The following is a 19,807-nucleotide window of genomic DNA, read 5'->3' on the forward strand; positions in this document are numbered from 1 at the left end:
GACTGGAAAGAAAGAGGGGGATTTTCGGTGCCAAATTTGAAATTATATTTCGAAGCCTCCTGCCTTTGTTGGATTAAAGATTGGATCAATTTGAAAAACACGGATTTGTTAGATTTAGAAGGTTTCAACAACAGATTTGGATGGCACGCTTTTCTGTGGCTCAGTAAAGAAAAGGTGCATAAAGGTTTCTCAAGTCACATTATCAGAGGATCATTATATGAGGTTTGGGAGAAAAACAAAAAACTTTTGGAATGGAAAACACCCTGGTGGCTATCACCGACTGATATCCTAACTACTAAAAAAACAAACATGGAAGGAGAAAGATTGACTTATGAAGATTTATTGATAAGAACAGAAAACGGATGGAAACTGAGAGCATATGAAGAGTTAAAAGATAGACTAACAGGCTGGTTGCAATTTCATCAAATAAGTACAGTATGGAATGAAGATAAAAAGACAGGGATAAATGAAAAAAAATCTAAATTTCAGATAGAAATAATAGAAGGTAAAACTAAGTTATTATTGAAAATGTATAACCTACTGTTAGAGTGGGATACTAAAGACGAAGAGATAAAAGAGGTTATGGTAAAATGGGCAATGGATTTGGGATACAACATAGAATATGATAATTGGGTGAAATTATGGACCAAAGGAATGAAATTCACGGCCTTTGTCACGCTTAGAGAAAATTTGGAAAAGGTGATGTACAGGTGGTACATCACACCGGTGAAATTAGGAAAAATGTACAAAACAGGAAATAAAGCCTGCTGGAAGTGTAAAACCAAAGAAGGGAAATTCTACCATATGTGGTGGGCCTGTGAAGAAATGAAGTTCTGGGGACTTATATATTATGAATTAAAAAAAATATTCAGATATACTTTTGCTAAAAAACCGGAAGCCTTCCTATTAGGAATAATTGGGGATGAAATTAAAAAAGAGGACCAGACACTATTCCAATATGTGACAGTGGCTGCTAGCATACTAATAGCACAAAAATGGAAGAATCCAGACATTCCAACTGTTAAAGATTGGCAAATAAAATTATTCGAATATGAGGAACTAGCAAAAATGACTCAAAAAATTAGATACCAAAAAGGTACAAAGTTTATTAGTGATTGGAATAAATTTATAACATACATTGAAGGGAATTATAAAAGTTTAAAAACCACAGCAGGTTTGACATAAATCTTACGATGTGTAAACTATTAATAATGAAACTGCAGGGGGGGAAAGGAGTTTTATTAAGAAGCCCGAAGTCAGGAGGGAAGGAGGTCAATAGGGACATAGAGGAGAGATATAAACAAGATGATGAAGAATTGTAATGGAAATTTATGTTACTTTTTTGTTGTTTATTGATATTTTGGTATTATTGATTTGTTTACTTTTGGTTACTTAAATGAAAATTAATAAAAAGAATTGGGGGAAAAAATTAAACCATTATTAAACTCTCTTGAACCTGGATGCAGACCTGTCACCCAGATTATGTGTAAAATTAATCTGTTATAATGGGTGTAAAGGGCAGCAGTATGGTGAAATTCTTTGGAGTGATCATTGAACTGCATTCAGGGATGGATTTCTGAAAGTGCACCAGTATGGACTTCTGGAGAGACAAGATGGCAAGCGCCACAGCAGGATGGAGCTCCTGAGGACCACAAGCACCAATGGCGCTGCCTGGCTGGTGCCCGCACTGTCACCATGGCTGCCGTCGCCACCACCATGATTATTTTCAAAATAAATGCACATGTAGATATCTGTTTTGTTGGAGGGTTTTTTTCCCTTGGAGGTAGAGAATTCTCTGGGGTTTTGTTTTGAAATCGTGGAACACCCAGGCTTAAAAAGTGATAAGTGCATCTGCACTCTTAATCAAAAGCTCCAATTCAGATTGCTATGGCATTATTTTATTAAAACTCTGAATTACTGTAATGAGAGAGAGAACAATCACAACCCTCTGATAGTTATCCGATTTCCATCTATGTCTGCACAGGATCCCTTCACTGTTCACCAACTATAATAGATATTCACAAAAGGTTCAGTACAAAGCCGGTCCGTTGGCTGCTGCCTTATTCTAAGAAAAGAAGAGAAAAACCGTGGCAGGATCTACATGAATAAAGTCACCTACTCGGCAGGAGCAGCAGTGGAAGAGTCATAATGTAGGAACAGAACAAAATTGAGGCCCGCAGATATCAAATCTACCTGGCAATGGGAGAACTACAAAAGAGCAAAGACCTTAGTTGTATTTGCAAAATTGCAGCCAAGCAGCGAATTGCCCTTTGGTTTTATTTCAGAAAACCACTACTATACGTCAACGCAAACGTACCATGGCTGGGAGGGGGGCAATTATTTCATTAACGGCGAGGCCATGCATCAGAACAAAGCATTGCAAAGGCGGTTTTTTTTCCTTTTTTTAAAAGTAATATTTATTAAAAGTTTCAGGATTATAGAAAAGAAAAAAAATAGGAAACAGCACTACAGTACATAAAAAAAGGGAAAAAAAGAAAAAAATACATAAAAACCAATACAGCAATACAACAACAACAAAAAGAAAGAAAGAAAGAAAAAACACAAATCCCATATTGCATATATTTAACTTCCATTTGCTTGTTTCATTGACCTCCTCACACCTCCCTTTTTGTATTCTAGTTTAATTAGTTATTTCAGCAAATTCTTTCCATCTTTCTCAATTTTTATTGACTAATTTATCTTAACAATTAAACCTATTAATTAACTCAGCAAATCCTTCCTATCTTTCCCCATATTCTGTTATTCAGTTTGCCTTGATTTATTTAACCTTATCTTACCGTAAAATACCTTAAAGCTTGAAAAGTAATACTTATTTATACATAACTCTTTACATCATTTCTACTAAAGCCAGATAGTTTCATTCCAACATTTTCCCTAATATTCATTAATTTTACGCTAATTCCCTAAATAAGAATTTTTCTTTATAAATTTTCTTCCAATCTTCATCCAACGTCTCTTCTTCCTGGTCTCGGGTTATGTCAGTCCTTACTGTCCATTCCATCTAGTCCATCAACCTGGTAATCTTATGTCCGAGGCTCTTAAGTCTCTTCCATGTCCCTTCTGCAGATCATCTTCTTCTTGTTGTTTATACCTGCACTTTTCCTTGTCTTTTGTTGGTCTCTTTCTTAATTTCTTTCCTTTCTCTCCTGGTATGGACCGCCTCTCCTGGTATGCCCCACAGAGAAACCTACGGTCTGCAAATAAAAACATCCTGAAGGTCCCAGGCCTCAGAGAGGTTAGGCTGGCCTCAACTAGAGCCAGGGCTTTCTCGGCTGTGGCTCCAATCTGGTGGAACGCTCTGTCACAAGAGACTAGGGCCCTGCGGGACCTGACATCTTTCCACAGGGCCTGCAAGACAGAGCTGTTCCACCAGGCCTTTGGTCAGGGCCCAACCTGACTCCCTCCTCTGGCAACCTGCACAGAATTTTGCTTAACGGTTGCCATTAATTTGATTTTAATTAATTTTTATAGTGGAATGTTTTTAGAATGTTAGATCATTTGATTGTTTGATTATTTAATTGTTGTTAGCCGCCCTGAGCCCGGCTTCAGCTGGGGAGGGCGGGATATAAATAAAATTTATTATTGTTGTTGTTGTTATTATTATTATTATTGAGGAGTAGGTCTCTGGGAGATTCCAGCCCAAAATTATCTCCATCTCCCTTCACCAGGGCAGCTCATTCCCCACAGTCCCACTCCCCACAATCATCAGTGTAATCCAAAAAATATTTGAAAGTATATTTCAAAGTCCCTCCGAAGTTAAGAACCTCCTCAGCTCCAGACTCCCCCTGGCCCACTCCAACTTCAATCTTCAAAAACAGCGGCTTATGCTCCTGCAGGGCCTCAGGTCTCTCCATTTGTATTATTTGAGGTGCAACCGCAACCTCCTCCATTATCTTCTGCTCTTGCACTTGCCCAGTCAATACAGGTTCCTGAGTTGGTCCCTGAATGATTTCTGTATCAGTATTCCCTGTTTGTCCGCAGTTACTGACCACAACAGTCATCAAATCCATTTTCTCATTCATCAAATCCATCTTCTCATGCATCTGTTCCAACAAAGCACTTGTCTTGCATAAAGCAAGCACCAAAACTTCCTCCCAGCACATTTTTATTCAAGGTCAAAGGACTGGTCCCACAATCTTAATCTCACAGCTGTAAAGTCCCCAAGTAGACTGCAGCAACAATTTAACAAGCTCCCTCTAGAGGAGGCAATTTCTATTTGTATCCATCTTTTTAAGGCGAGTCCAACAAAGGAAAGTTACTTTCATTTTTCATTTAAAATGCAAAAGGCAACATTGGAATCAGTTCATTTCTCTTTTTTAGCTATCTGTCAAAGTGTTCCAATTCACAGTCAATGAACATCTCCAACAATTTCTGACTCTGACACCCCGTTCCCAGGTTTGAGACAGTGGAACCTTGTCTTTCTTTACTCCCCCTCCCACCAGGCTTAAACAGTCAAAGTCCCCCCCCCCTTTTCTCCTGCTTCCAGGGGGGTTTTAGTGGTTATAAATGAAGGAAATTTAGGCTTTTATAGACAACTTTCCAGGCTTTAGCTTACAAGGTTTCGCTTCAGTCTGTTTACAAAAAACGGAAGGCGGACTTCCTGTTTTGAACCTTCCTGCTTCGGTGCCAAATTAAGGTGTTTCTTGATCCAATTTTCCGTTTCTACTCACGGGTACTTGTTTTAAGTCCAATTGTCCACAGGGAAAAGTAAGCGCTCTCCGGCAATGGCTATGCGGCTTCACTCCGTGAAAGTAGCAATCAGTTCGCAGCACCGCGCCACTCACCCCACTTCACTCCGGAGCCCCAAAATGGGATTCCCCGTGAGCAGGGGAGGCGCTCCTGGTGCCCTGCCGAACCCCACGTTCCCAGGCTTCCTCCACCTGGGATTTCTAGCGGGTCCCCACCTTCGCCGCGGTGGGAAGACCCAGTTTCCACGGAGCCAGTTCCTCCGGTCGGAGGAACTCCGCGATTCGCCGATGGCGCTAACCCGGAAGTCCGGATTAGCATGGCCCCTGCGCAAAGGCGTTTTTCTACCCTGCTGGTGCAATCCCCAATGGTTGTAGCCAAAACTAATCAATGTATCCATAAAAGAGACAAGCTCAAAACAGTGACTTTTCTTTTTGGTTTCTCTGGAATGTTAGAGAGAGCCTGTTTTACAGGCGCGAGGTGCTGGTTCTTGCTCCATGTGTGCAGAAGAGGCAGGAAGGGGCGAGGGAAGGAGACCGCCCACCAGCTGGCAGGGGGATCATAGAATCATAGAATCATAGAATCATAGAGTTGGAAGAGACCACAAGGGTCATCGAGTCCAACCCCCTGCCAAGCAGGAAACACCATCAGAGCACTCCTGACATATGGCTGTCAAGCCTCTGCTTAAAGACCTCCAAAGAAGGAGACTCCACCACACTCCTTGGCAGCAAATTCCACTGTCGAACAGCTCTTACTGTCAGGAAGTTCTTCCTAATGTTTAGGTGGAATCTTCTTTCTTGTAGTTTGGATCCATTGCTCCGTGCCCGCTTCTCTGGAGCAGCAGAGATGGGAGGGGGCGCTTCTCGTGGCCCGCTGATGCCCCTCCCTGGCCCGCCCCTCGCCTCCACTAGCAGCCTGAGCAGGAAGGAAGCGAAGCACCAAGTGGGCAAGCAGGCGATCTGTGGAGCAAGGCCTGTCCTGGATGACGGGGCAACCCGCCCATGACTCCCTACAGTGAGCTGGGGGAAGGGGGGAGTTTTGCCACTTTGCCAGCGGCCCCGACAGATGTAGGCTTGGGAGTCGCAGGTGGGGATACGCATGCAGAGTGTCACTCTCCCTCAGGATGTCACCCAGTATGGCCCGCCATCACTGCACCCCCTTGCTCCACCCCTAAGCAGAACTCCAAGACTTGGAGGCCTGCGGAGCCAAACAGAAAAAAAGCAAAAACCTCCATATAAAAACCTGGCAACCCAAAGGCTAACACTGTCTAAAAGACTTCTTCGAAAACAACAAAGCTACAGTGCAGTTTGGTCAACAACAGTGTCTACCAACTGCAATGAGCAGCCAATAATAATGTTTCTAGCAAATCATTAAACAATCCCTCTGATTTTTCTTCTTCTCCACAACTATTCAGAGCTGTACAATGGATTATTTGCCTTTCAGTTTAATGTTTATTCAAGTGAGTGGTGCTTATTTGCAGAAACTATTGCTTTCCAGAACAGATTCAAATGCTCTTGAAGTCAGTGAACTCATCACTCAGGATTACCTGTAAACTTAGTTTGTTTGTTAAACTGGGAGTAGAGAGCATCATTGTGAAATCATTTGCAGATGAAATTATTCCACTTTAATTAGGTACGACTGTATTGTGTCCAGTATTTCCTGAACTTTCTCCAATTGAAACACTCACACATATTTTTCTTTTTAGTATAGTTTTTATTCATTTCCATCTTGAAACTGTTGAACATGGTGGCATTAGGGTATATCTTTGTATACATTAGAGCATATGACATGCTAAGCAGTACATCCTCTCATAGTGCCTAAATCCATTCCTACAAAGGTTATGGGGCCCAGTGAAGACAAAATTCAAAATATTATAGTGGGTGTGGCTGGATTTTCTTAAGAGAGAAGAGAGATTCAAAGCGGGCATTTTTTCTATTTCCTGGTGAGACCATGGTGACTTCCACTGACTCCAGTGAGAATGGGATTAGCTCCCTCTTCCCTCTCAGAGCAGAAGCTAGGCGGAGAAGGTTTTGAGTTTTTCCTCTTGTGGTGATTGAAGTTCTGATTTTGAATTTGACACATTTCCACCATTTTCATTTTTCATATGACCAGTCAGAATTCCATTGATGAGGAAAGCCTTAAGCTACCCAGACTCTCAGAGAAAGTTCATTCAGATACAGAGAGAAGATGGAAGATGGCTGTTTTATTCCAGGGATAACCAACAGGTTGATCGGGATCAACTGATCGATACCTGGGAGGTTCTGGTCGCTCGCTCGCACCTTTTCCTTTGCTTTTGCCTCAGAGCAGCTGGCCCTTCCCCTCTCCCCACCCATCATATTCAGCTGATCGCTGGAACAGAAGACAGAATTTTCGCTGTGAGGCAAATTGTTTCCATAGTGATCTTTTGGTGAATGACTCAGGGCCAGGTTTTAAGTAAGAGATGCTCCAATGCTGGTTTCACGGGATTCGGCAGTATGTTAGGTAAAGGGGAACACAAGATTTGTGACAAAGCATGCACCATTTCCACCAGTAGGCTACTCAACCCAAATACCGTTGTTGAACAGGGGTGTTTTAAGAAAGGCTCGCATTGCACACACAGGTAGGCTAAGCAAGCCAGGAGCTTGTGAGTCTTAGAAACGTGGCAGAGCACAGAGTTGGTGGGGCATGGGCGATGTTGTAAGTCCAATAGCAGGAGTAAGGTCCAGGTCTTCTTGAGATGTTCCACGGGGTTGCTGGAAGGTGAATTTCTGTAGCAGACTTGTGAAGAAGAGGAAGAGCTCTGTTTTGGCAAGAGTCTCACCTAAACATGCTCTCCGACCTGTAAGGACACACAGGCAGCAGAGAAACTGGGTTTAGCAGTTGCTTAATAGCATCTCAAATACTTTAAAGCAGACTAAAATGCAGAGATAAAATAACAGCTCACAGTGCCCCTCTTAAAAGAATTATGAACTCCCAATACGAGCCATCCTGTAATGTTGAAAACAGGGGGGGTGGGGTGGGTGTCTTTTCAGCCTGTGGGGCACATTCCCTGGAGAGCAACATTCCAGGGGCCGCACACCAATGGTGGCCAGATCTAGTGGCAGAAATGGCCACAGCAACTAATGTGATTCTTACCTTTGCACAATAGGCTACTTTCCATGCATGTAAAAATCCCATTGACTAAGCACACACTATACAGATATACACAAAAGTAAAAAAAAATTACCAGCAGAGAAAGGCATGAAAGCATCTCTCTTTACGAATTTTCCTTCAGAGTTAAGAAAATGCTCAGGATAGAATTTATGTGGTTTCTCCCATTGAGATTCATCGTGCAGCACAGAGGACAGCAGTGGTATGATGTATGTCCCCTGCAAAGGGAAAGCAAGAGTCATTTTAAAATAAAGTGTATGCCTCTGGTACAATAAATATTTAGTGTAGGAGAAATGAGATTTGAGTTCATCTGAGAAATGTCTTTAGTTCCAAAAACTTTAATGTATAAGTCATGATCTCCCGCTAGAAGTGGTTTCTTTTCCAACCTTGCGCTCCTTTCCACTGAGATCTGTTTAATGGGTTGAAGCTGATGCTTGACAGCTTCCGAAGGGTAGCTTGCATGCTTGCAGTGCAATCCAATACAAGTCTGCACAGATGTCACCCACCCTGAAGTCCAAGGGGCTTACTCCCAGGAAAGCTTTAAAATATATTGTAACTAGTAGGCAGCAGTTCAATGAAAAGGATCACCTTTGGAATGAAGTAGCCATTGAGGGTAACATCTGTAGCTGTGGCGTGTGGCAGGTTGGTTGGGACGATATTGGCAAATCTTTGGATCTCATGGACCACGGCATCCGTATAAGGCATTTTTGTTCGGTGTTCAATCCTTGGCTGAGAAGATCCAACAACCTTTGCAATTTCTTCTTGGACCTTTACTGGGGGAAACAAAAATAAATATGTTTATTTTTCTGCTCAGATTATCTATTTGACTTAGGTCTCTTAGAAATTAATCTCCAAAGCATAAAACTGCCACATACTCATTCTACAGTTCCATAGGCTCACAAATTTAATCTCTAGAATTTAACAAATGTATTTTTAAGAAGAACAAACAAACAAACAATTTAGACAATAACCTGAGGGAGAGATATGCATCCAGAATGATTATTAAAATATCACTGCTGGGAATATCCTGAAGTGGTATCTTTTACATAAATAGGTCAAAAACAAAGATTTTGGGATCCTCCAGACCCTGACAAATTTTGGAGAAAATATAGGAAAGAGTTAGCTGGAGAAAGAGCATTTGGAAGGGAAGCTGGAGGAAGGAAGAGGAAGATTCAACAGAGGTAGAGGCGAAAGATAAATAAATATGGAACAAGATGTCTTTGAAAATTCTAACTGGGAATGTAAATAAGCAAAATAATAAGACTAAATGAATAAAATTGATCATGTTGTAAAGAAGTTAAACTTGGAAGTTATATGCCTCTAAAATACAGGAAAACTATTAGCTTGGCAAATAAAGAAGAAAAAACTGCATTGATAGAATAAATGTAGGAGGCAGAGTTGTGGAAAATCTGAAAAAAAATAATAGACCAGTTAGTGAGCTTTTATACAGCACCACATTAAGGCAAATGAGGTAAAGTAGAAGAAATGGCTAAATATTTAGAAGACAACAGACTGCTTAAGATAACAAAAGTTGAAATGTCATTTCTGAATAGACCTGTCACAAAGATGATATTACAGCAAGTAATTTTACAGGCAAAATTAGGGAAGGGACCCGGACCTGATGGAGTTTCAGCAATATATTATTTAAAAAATTCAAGATTACCTAATGCAACCTTTAAAATAAATTATGACTATAACTTTGAATACAGGAGAGTTACCCAAATCCCAGAAGAGCATATACATAACTTTGATTCATAAGCAAAATAGAGATCCAAAGCTGGTTAAGAGCTATTGATCTATTTCGATGTTGGATAATGATTATAAACTGTTTGCAGACATATTAGCTAATAGGTTGAAAACTGTATTGAAAGAGAAAGCATTTAGCCTCCGAGAAAGCATTTGACAATGTCTCCTGGGACATTATATATTTAAGGCTTTGGAATATATGGTTTGTGGAGACAGTTTTATAAAAGGAGTTAAGGCAATATATACTGATCCATCAGGGACGCGGGTGGCACTGTGCGTAAAAGTCTCAGCGCCTAGGGCTTGACGATCGAAAGGTTGGCGGTTCGAATCCCCACGGCGGAGTGCGCTCCCGTTCGGTCCCAGCGCCTGCCAACCTAGCAGTTTGAAAGCACTCCCTGGTGCAAGTAGATAAATAGGGACCGCTTACTAGCAGGAAGGTAAACGGCGTTTCCATGTGCGACTCTGGCTCGCCAGAGCAGTGATGTCACGCTGGCCACGTGACCCGGAAGTGTCTCTGGACAGCGCTGGCCCCCGGCCTCTTGAGTGAGATGGGCGCACAACCCTAGAGTCTGTCAAGACTGGCCTGTACAGGCAGGGGTACCTTTACCTTTACCTTTTATACTGCTCCATCAGTAAGTAATGTATTGACTGAGAATTGTAAAATAACAAAAGGAACTAGACATGGTTGCCCACTATCACCTTCATTGTTTATAACAGTTTTAGAAGTTTTGGCACAAAGAATAAGATGTAATAATAAAAAAAGCGGGAATAAAAGCGGGAAAGGGGCAATATGAATAATATAATACAATACACTACAATACACTACAATACAATACAATACAATACAATACAATACAATACAATACAATACAATACAATATAATATAGATTTTGCAGATAATGTGGTGATATTTGTCGAGGAACCAATAGAGTCAATCCCAAAGGCATTGGAAAAGATTTTTTATTTTATTTTTTAGAAATAGCAGGTCTTAAAATTAATAAAGATAAAACCAAACTCCTGGTAAAAAATATGAATGATGAGAGTAAAAATAAATTACAAAGTTTATCCATCTTAAAGAGTGAAAAGAAGATTAAATATTTGGGTGTGTGGTTAAGAGCAAGAATATAAATTTGTATAAGGATAATTATTTTAAAACTTGGGAGGATAGTAAAATAAATTTGCAAATATGGAGTAGAATGAAACTTTCATTACTTCAACCATTAAAATGAATGTATTACTGACAATATTCTTTTTGTTTATCTTTATTATTTACAGAATAAAATCAAAATAGAAAACCACAAAATACATAATCAAAATAAAAACAACCACCCAATAACCCCCCTACAAAAAAACCACATTTTAAAAGGTCATGGAATGCTTCAATCAATACCAGTGATCAGGACGACAAATTGTTTCAACAAATGGCAAAAATATATTTCTAAATATATCTGGCAAGGAAAAATAAGAATAAAACATAAGAAAATGACAGATGAAAGAGAAAGGAGGTTTTTTCCTGCCGCATATAAGATTCTATTATGAAGCACCTTGTCTATTCTGTTTGAGGGAATGATTGTTATTGAATAATCCACATATTTCAGATTGGGAAGCTCATGAGAATATTTTTGGTTGGCACGCTTACTTGAGGTATGAAAATGTGAAAGTACATAAAGGTTTTACAAACCATATAATCAGGAAAAAAATGTATAGAGTATGGGATAAGTATAAAAACCTTTTGGAGACCAAAACACCACTATGGCTTTCACCTTTGGAGAATTTACCGGTAAATTAATTTTTTTAAAAGATTTATCAGAGATGTTAACAACATGGTTACAATATCATCATTTGAATGAAGTATTTAAAAGGGATATGAAGCGGGGGGTTGGGGAACGAAATTCACAACTAGAAAGAGACCTGTTAAACTGTAATGTTAAAGTGATATCTAAAATGTATAAGATCTTGTTGGAATGGGAGACGAAGGACGAACAAATGAAATCTTCAGTGATACACTGGGCAATAGATATTAGTAATAATATAGAAATGGAGGCATGGGAAAGTTTATCAAATGTGGATATAAAATTTACAGCATGTTATTGTTTAAGAGACAACTATATGAAAATGTTACATAGATGGTACCTGACACCTAGTAAATTGGCTAAAATATATAAATCCAAACTGAATATGTGCTGGAAACGTAAAGAGAAATAAAGTACTATTTTTCATATGTTTACTGGGAAATGATATATGATGAACTGAAAAAGATGTTTATGATGTTTAAAAAGCCATAAGCTTTTCTTTTGGAAATTATGAGATCAGAACTACCTAGAAATTTATTTACTATAGAATATTTAGAAATTTATTTATGTATGCAATTTAGATAAAGTTATACAAATTTATTTATTTATGCAACCATTGCTGCAAGATTAATATTTGCTCAAAAATGGAACGATGAAGAGGTTCCGACAAGAGAAGAATGGATACGGAAATTAATGGACTATGCAGAAATGGCAAAACGTACTGGGAGAACAAGATTATTCTTATTATTAGAAAGCAATGGAAATGGTTTATTACGAATTTTCAAACAAACTGTAAACATACTAAGACATTGGCAGGATTAATGAAAAAAACCCGCAGTTTCAATATATCTATGGGATATATACCGGAATATATATCTAAAAGAATATGTTGAGATAATCTGGAGTATGCAGGAATATGAAACGAAATGTAAAGAACCACAGAAAGAGGGAGAAGGGAGTCCCGGTTGAAATGTAAAACTTATGACTGAACAATTGTGTGTGTGTGTATGCAAATTATAAATATTTTCTCTCTCTAATAGTTACATATAACTGGAATTAAGATATCTCAGAGTAATGGGAGCCAACGCAATGAAAAGCACTCACTCTGAATTTCAGGATATTTCATCATTAGTAACAGTCCCCAGCGCAGTGTGGTAGAAGTGGTCTCCATGCCAGCACCAAATAAGTTGGCCACAACAGCTTTTAAGTTTTCATTATGGAAATATGCATTCGTCGTCTTCTTCTTCTCCTCCTGGGTTGCAAAGAGTATGAACTGATTAGAACGAATGCAGTGAGAAAATTTCATGTGCAAAGATAAAAATGAATACCTGACTGGAACCAATGATCCAAAGTATCATTGCACATCACTTCAGTCGCTAAGTAGTGAGAGATGCCAGGCTTTCCAGACTATGCCATCAGGATGATATAGGGTTTATTTATTTATTTTAAAATAATGTTCATTCATTTTCCAATAAAAATCTCCCAATTCTTAACAAATCAAATGAAATAATATACAATATTACCATTATATATTCCAAATTCAAAGAAATTTTAAAGGTAGGATTCCTCATGCCCTCGGTTTCAGAGATAATATATTTATTTGTTTTCTTCTTTCTTGTTAATTTCCAGTTTCCGAATTCTGATTTACCGTCCTTGTCTTCTCAATCAATCATTCGCTGGTATGTGACTCCCAATCTTGTTTTAACAGGAGCTTTTATTTCAATATTTCCCTCTCTTAGATTATTTTAAAAGACAGTTCTCTTGGTGGCATCTCCTTCTGCTGAAAGTCCTGGGCTTCCATCCAAAGTTAAGAATAATGACCCTGTTTTCTCTTTGTTCTCTTTTGATGATGTTTTGAATGTGTCCAGTAAATGCAATTCGGTGAGGGTGTGCTTCCTAAACAGTAAGTTATATAGAAATTGTTCCAGCTCTTCTATGCACTCCATGTCCTCCCCACCAGTTTTCCCCAGCCCTAGGAAAACCGGCAGGCACTCAAAATTTGCTGTCACTCTCTCTTCAAACCATGTGTAAAAATGTATCCATGCAAGCAAATGCATTTTTATGTAAAATACACCCCTTTTTATAATCGAGAAAATATTTCCAGCCTCTCTGGGGAAGGAGGATTCTTCTTTTTGTAAGTGTGCAGCAACCGCCGCCATCTTATCTCCTCTTCAGCCCAAGCGACTGCATAATTTAGCAGATTTTTCTTTCATTTCCTCCATCCTGGAAATGCCCGTTTTTGGTCTGAATCTTAGTAATTTTTAAAAACAGGTGTCCCTGCTCGAGAGATTGAATCCAGAGAGTTCTTCTGTGCCAGGGTTCAGCACCCAGCGTCCTCTGCCCCCACATCTTGTTGTGGGCGACAGATATCAGACGATCTGTGGGTGAGACAGCCCCCTCATCCCCTGGAGGGGTCAGCAGGACAAATTACCCTCATATTAGTCTTGAATTTCTGGCACAACTGGGGGTCCTATCTCATGGGAAGCAGCCATATCCCTTGGCAAGAAACAGGAAGTCCGATATAGGGTTTATTTACACATATATACAACCCGAGCCTAAGATGGAGGGGCTCAGCATCAAGACCCCAAAATGTCTTGCTTCTCCATAGTCACAGCTGTTGTTCACCAGCTAAGAGAGGAGGTCGGGGAAGCTAGGCAATCCAGCTCCTCCTTCTCTGATGCGAATCGTGGTGCTTAACTCCTTAGCCAACAGCCTATGTTTAGACAAAGGAACTAGCAGCAGTATTTAGATGGAGGAAGCTGAGGTTGCCTCTGGGTCCGGTAACCCTCCAGCCTCTCCTGAGCTGCAGAGGCTCAGGGCAGAGAGGAGGAAGGAACTAAGTTTCTGCAGGAGGAGTGCTCGCCTCCAGCCAGGAGAGGCGAGTCACCAGAGGATCAGGGCCGCCCTATGCCTCGGGGCAGATAAAAGCCGGCCAGCCCCAGTCCCAACTTCCAGGAGCAACATTCTTGGTTGCTAGTTCCTGTCTGGCCCCTGTCCTGCTTTCCTGCCTGAGCTCATGACCCGCCCTGTCTCCCTGCTTGCATGCCTGTTCCTGACTTCACCCGACTCCCTGCCCTGCACCCAGCTTCAGCTACTACGGACTGCCTCCACGTTGCGCCTTTGACTTGGACCTCGCCTCTCGGGTAACCCATGGGACCAGCACACCAGGCCTGTATATCTGCTTTAACTTTTCAAACTCATTATTAATTAGTTTAAGATTTTAGAAATAATTTCCAACCTGTTATTTAGAACTTTGTTGTCACCCAACCACCTGTTTCCTTTTCTGGGTGCTAATTAATTGGTAAACAGAAATCCAATTCATATTCATTTCCAATCTTAGTAATGGTTAAAAGAACTGAAGCCCTAATTTAAGTGCATGGGCCAATGTTTTTTCCTTGCTGTTGAGCATGCAACCATTGACCCTGCAGAGGCAACTTCTGTAACACATTAACAATGGCCGACTATTGGGAAATGGTAGGAAGTATGCCAGGTTGGTCCCTTCTGAAGTGAGACTTCCTGACTACAACTTATGCATTCACTTGCAAATATGCCCTTAAAACATGAATTGAAATTGTCAACGCTTATTCTGGGCCAACTTAAAAGACTCCATTACCTCTTGCTGTTGGATAAGAAATGAGTCAATAAAGCTCCTCTGGTCATTTTCATCCAAATCTCTGAGGTGTTTTATGAAGGTGGCATTTATGAAGGCAAACAGCTCATCTCTGTTTTGATTGATAGTCTTATGAGCCCCCAAAAGAAAACCAAGAGCAGGAAACATGTTATACAGCTGAAAGGATAAAAATGTGAAAAAGGAAAAAGAGACATTAGAAAACTCAGTATTGTACTCTCAGCTGGGTCTCTCGGAGCATGACTGCCCAAATACAACACAAAACTCTTGAGTGGCATTTGGAATGGGGGGTGGGCTACCCCAGGGCAGCGTAATTTATGTGCAACCCCGGGATAATAGGGTATGAAGGGTCTCCTCTGGAGGTTCGCCTTCAGAGAGGGAGATCTGCCCTTGGAGGCCCCTTCTGAGCCATCATGGAACCAACTATCACTTGTTCTTCCTTGTCCTTGGAGTCCCGATGGCAGTGAGACAAGAAAGGGTGTGTGCAAAGGAGACTTTGTTACAGTTATGGGATGACTGTGCCATGTGAGTTTTATAATATTTTGAATCATCACCAGGTTTCTCACAATATCATTCTGTGTTTTGTAGTGAATCCTGAACAATATACAATAAACAGGTTGCCCTGCCCACTTTGCATACACCGTTATTATAATCAAGTGTTTGTTTGTTTTATTTGGAAAAAATAGATTACCGTGACTGAAGAGCTTCCGGCGAGCCGGACATTTTCATTGACCAACTTCAGAAGTCTTATATATGTGGGATCTTCATAATCAAATCGCTTGTCTAGTAGTAGGGCCACTATTATATTAGCAACAGCTGCATTCATAATTGTGGTGGTCTCAAATGGTTTTCCTATACATAAATATGACAGTTAAGCAAAAATATTCTGTTTAAAATGTGGGATGTAAAACACATAAGAGACGAGTACAACATTCCTAGAATGGACATGCTAAGTCTGTTCTTTGTTCCCTTAAATCCCTAGTGGCAGCTTCCCTATGTGTAGACCTCATTTAACAAATAAACTGATCCTAAGTGCTGATGGCTGTGGCCATAGCTGGGCTAAGAAATGTTTGGAAGTCACAGGAGTTATTGCAGTACAATCTGCACGTTACAGGAACAGACCAATTGCAGGAAACCCTGGGAGCTGTGCTTCTGGAATTTAGGAATATGTGACACAATAGTCTTGGCACCTTTAAACTATGCTAGTATAGCTATGCACCAGAGGAAAACACAAACTCACCTGCATAAGATTCAAATTTCTTTATCAGGACACTGCATTCCTCAACAATTCTATCCTCTATGGTCCTCTTTCCCATTCCGTAGTCCCGTAATGTGCTTAAAGCAAACCGCCGCATCACTTTCCAGTTCTCACCATTAGAAAAAATTACACCTGATGAGACGAGAGGAAAGGTTTCATGTCTGCATGGCCATTGTACAAAAATATCAATAAATTGTGTTCTGCATTTCTTCCATGGAACTGAGAATGGATCCCAGCTATTCTCCCATTCAGACTCAGACGTTTGAGCTTTGACAAAGTAGCTGGCAGCTGTGCCATCAGAGCATGACCTGAGAACCCATTGATCAATATTTTCCATTATAAAGTGTAGGCTAGAGTAGGCTTTATTTTTCTTCTCTATATAGTCTGGGGCAGAAAATGGTTCAGTCAGTTTGCCCTTGGTGTGTGGCATTACTTCTCCCCCACCTCTACAATATGACTATTTGGAAGAAGGTGGGAATGGGAAAGGTTTGCTTTAACTGGTCTTCATGTTTGTTTCTTCAACAGAGCACCACTTATCCACTGAAAGTCAAGAACAGAAAAAGGCTGACCTGGTCCACTATTTTTAACATTTTAGCTTGATCTGCAGAAATCCACATTTGACATTTTTTGTGACACATGCTCAGCCTAATGCCTGCAGATACTCTGTCAATGTCAAAGGCACTGAGGTGGGTTGAAAAATTCACAAGGATTTCCCCCACAGGAAACAATGAATTTCGATGACATGCTTTGCAAACACTCGTCTTACAAACCATTTCTTGGGAACAGATTGTGTTCACCTGGTGAGACCTGTTTGTGTCTGCAAGCATTACCAGTTCCAATAGAAAGGGAGGTGCCTCACCAAAGCCTTGTGCAAGGTCTTGAAATAATGGAACGATGGGCCTGTCAGCAAATGCGTCCGCCTGATTAACCAGAGCCTCCTTTACTGTCTCATATCCTGTCAACACCACAGTTTTCTGGGGTCCCATTTGGATGCCCAAGACAGGGCCATACTGCTTTGACAACTGGAATTCAACGGAAGAAAAAGTGAGAAAGAGAGTTCTGGTATACCCAAAGAATATATTAATGCAAATCCTCTCTGACAGAACCAAGACTGCATTAACTAACACCCAGTCTCAAATCTTCCATTCTTGGGCAAGGTGATTAAGCGGGTGGTTGCTGAACAACTCCAGGAACATCTAGAGGATGCGGACCATTCGGATACCTTCCATTTGGGATTCAAGCCTCATTATGGGACTGAAACTGCCTTGGTTGTGCTGCTCGATTATCTCTGGCCGGCTAAGGACAAAGGTGAAAGCTGTTTCCTAGTTCTGCTGAATCTCTCAATGGCCTTTGATACCATCGACCATGACATCCTTCTGGACCATCTTAGAGAGGCTGGGAGCTGGGGGCACTGTTAGACAGTGGTTTTGCGCCTTCTTCCTGGGGCGTGTCCAGAAAGTGGTGTTGGGGGATGAGTGTTCAGGCCCCTGGGCTCTCACTTGTGGGGTATGCGGATAATAAACAGCTCTACCTCTCTTTTAAATAAAAACCATTGAAGGTGGTGAAGGTCCTGTATGAGTGTCGGGGGGCAGTTGGAGGATGGATGGTGGCTGACAGATGGAGGTTGAATCCTGACAAGACAGAAGTACTGCTTTGGGGGGACAGGAGGCAGGCAGGTGTGGAGGATTCCTGGTCCTGAATGGGGTAACTGTGCCCCTGAAGGACCAGGTGTGCAGCCTGGGAGTCATTTTGGACTCACAGCTGTCCATGGAGGCAAGGGCAATTCTGTGTCAACGCAGCTGTCTGGTACGCAGGCTGAGACCCTATCTGCCAGCAGACTGTCTTGCCAGAGTGGTGTATGCTCTAGTTATCTCCTGCTTGTACTACTGCAATGTGCTCTATGTGGGACTACTTTTGAAGGTGACCCGGAAACTGCAACAAATCCAGAATGCAGCAGCTACACTGGTGACTGGGAGTGGCTGCCAAGACAATATACCACTGCTTCTGAAAGACCTATGTTGGCTCCCAGTACATTTCCAAGCACTATTCAAAGTGTTGATGCTGACTTTTAAAGGTCACCTGTATACCTGAAGGAGCATTTCCGCACACTCCTGTTCAGCCTGGACACTCAGGTCCAGGGCTCAGGGCCTTAGGGTGGTTCCGTCACTGTGAGAAGTGAGGTTACAGGGGACCAGACAGAGTGCCTTCTCGGTAGTGGCACCTGCCCTGTGGAACACCATCCCATCAGATGTCAAGGCAATAAACAACTATCTGATTTTTAGAAGACACCTGAATGCACTCCTTTTAAGGGAGGTTTATAATGTTTGATGTTTTATCATATTCTTAGTCTGTTGGGTGGCCGGGGAAACCCAGCCAGATGGGCAGGGTATAAATAATAAATTATTATTATTCAGTTGTGGCAGAACAAATATTTGCTGGCATAATCAGAAAACCAGAACAAAATAGGCAGTTGTAAGATTAAAAGTGATTATATCTTTAATGGCACCTCTTAAATCTAGTTTAGAAAGATAGGCTCAAGAAGGAGGTTGGGCTAGGCAAGGTTTATATTGGCACTTTTGCATCCTTGAAAATGGAGGCAGAGTCAAGCGGGATTCGACACCAAACACCTTGTTCAAATTACCAGTTATAAATTGCAGCTAGGTCCTATGATTGGGAAAGATAAGAGGCGGTTCTGTAGCACACAAAGGGGAGATGAGATTTATAGGCTCTAAAAGAACAAAATGTAATCTATTACAGTACACTTCAGCCTTGCCATGGGAAGAACTGGAAGCTTTACCTTTAACATGGTTCTGTGAGGCCTCTTGAGATCCATGATGTGGAGATTCCCAATGAGAGGTAAAGGCCTCGGTCCTGGTGGAAGATTTTGGGAGCTCTTGTTCCAGAAAGCGCCCAGTTTCAAAACAAAGGAAATCATAAGGATAAAGAGGAACAACGCTGGAATTGGCTCCGTCCAATCCATTTTGTTTCAGCAAGCAATTTTTTTGCAGTGGTTATAATGAAAGCCACAGTGCAGTTTGGTCGAGGACAATGTCTTGCAATTGCAGTGAGCAGCATATATATTATGCTAGGTACTGTCTCGAGCTAATCATTAAACCATTATTAAACTCTCTTGAACCTGGATCCAGATTTTGTATAAAATTAATCTCTTATAATGGGTGTAAAGGGCAGCATTGTGAAATTCTTTGTAATCATTGAACTGCATTCAGGGATGGATTTCTGAAAGTGCACCAGTATGGACTTCTGGAGAGGCAAGATGGCAAGCGCCACAGCAGGATGGAGCTCCTGAGGACCACAAGCACCAATGGCGCTGCCTGGCTGGTCCCAGCATCGCCACCATGGCTGGGAGGGGGGCGCATTATTTCATTAAAGGCGAGGCCACGCATCAGAACAAAGCATTGCAAAGGCGTTTTTCTACCCTGCTGGTGCAATCCCCAATGGTTGTAGCCAAAACTAATCGTTGTATCCATAAAAGAGACGAGCTCAAAACAGTGGCTTTTCTTTTTGGTTTCTCTGGAATGTTAGAG

The 19,807-nt window shown here is 41.1% G+C and overlaps 1 protein-coding gene across 1 annotated transcript; it reads right to left on the reverse strand.

The window, feature by feature from the left end:
* Positions 1 to 7,121: 7,121 nt before the first annotated feature.
* LOC310675173 (cytochrome P450 2K1-like) lies at positions 7,122 to 19,323 on the reverse strand. The gene is made up of 9 exons (XM_083435375.1): positions 19,060 to 19,323; positions 17,122 to 17,284; positions 16,245 to 16,394; positions 15,696 to 15,856; positions 14,990 to 15,163; positions 12,481 to 12,628; positions 8,425 to 8,609; positions 7,913 to 8,054; positions 7,122 to 7,525 (listed from the first exon to the last, which is right to left on the reverse strand). Exons 1-9 carry the CDS (start codon positions 19,240 to 19,242, stop codon positions 7,338 to 7,340), a joined length of 1,494 nt encoding a protein of 497 aa, XP_083291501.1. The 5' UTR covers positions 19,243 to 19,323; the 3' UTR covers positions 7,122 to 7,337.
* Positions 19,324 to 19,807: the final 484 nt, after the last annotated feature.

Source organism: Podarcis tiliguerta, assembly GCF_965153285.1.
Source record: "Podarcis tiliguerta genome assembly, chromosome: 3".
Classification (NCBI taxonomy): Eukaryota; Metazoa; Chordata; class Lepidosauria; order Squamata; family Lacertidae; genus Podarcis; species Podarcis tiliguerta.

Bases quoted from the DNA above. Each gene is read 5' to 3' on its own strand.
- LOC310675173 (XM_083435375.1), bottom strand. From the start codon at position 19,242: ATGGATTGGACGGAGCCAATTCCAGCGTTGTTCCTCTTTATCCTTATG. The intron at 16,395-17,121 runs GTGAGGCACCTC...TCGTCTCATCAG, and splicing joins AGACCTTGCACAAGGCTTTG to GTGTAATTTTTTCTAATGGT. The intron at 15,164-15,695 runs GTAATCTATTTT...TTATCCTTTCAG, and splicing joins CCGGAAGCTCTTCAGTCACG to CTGTATAACATGTTTCCTGC.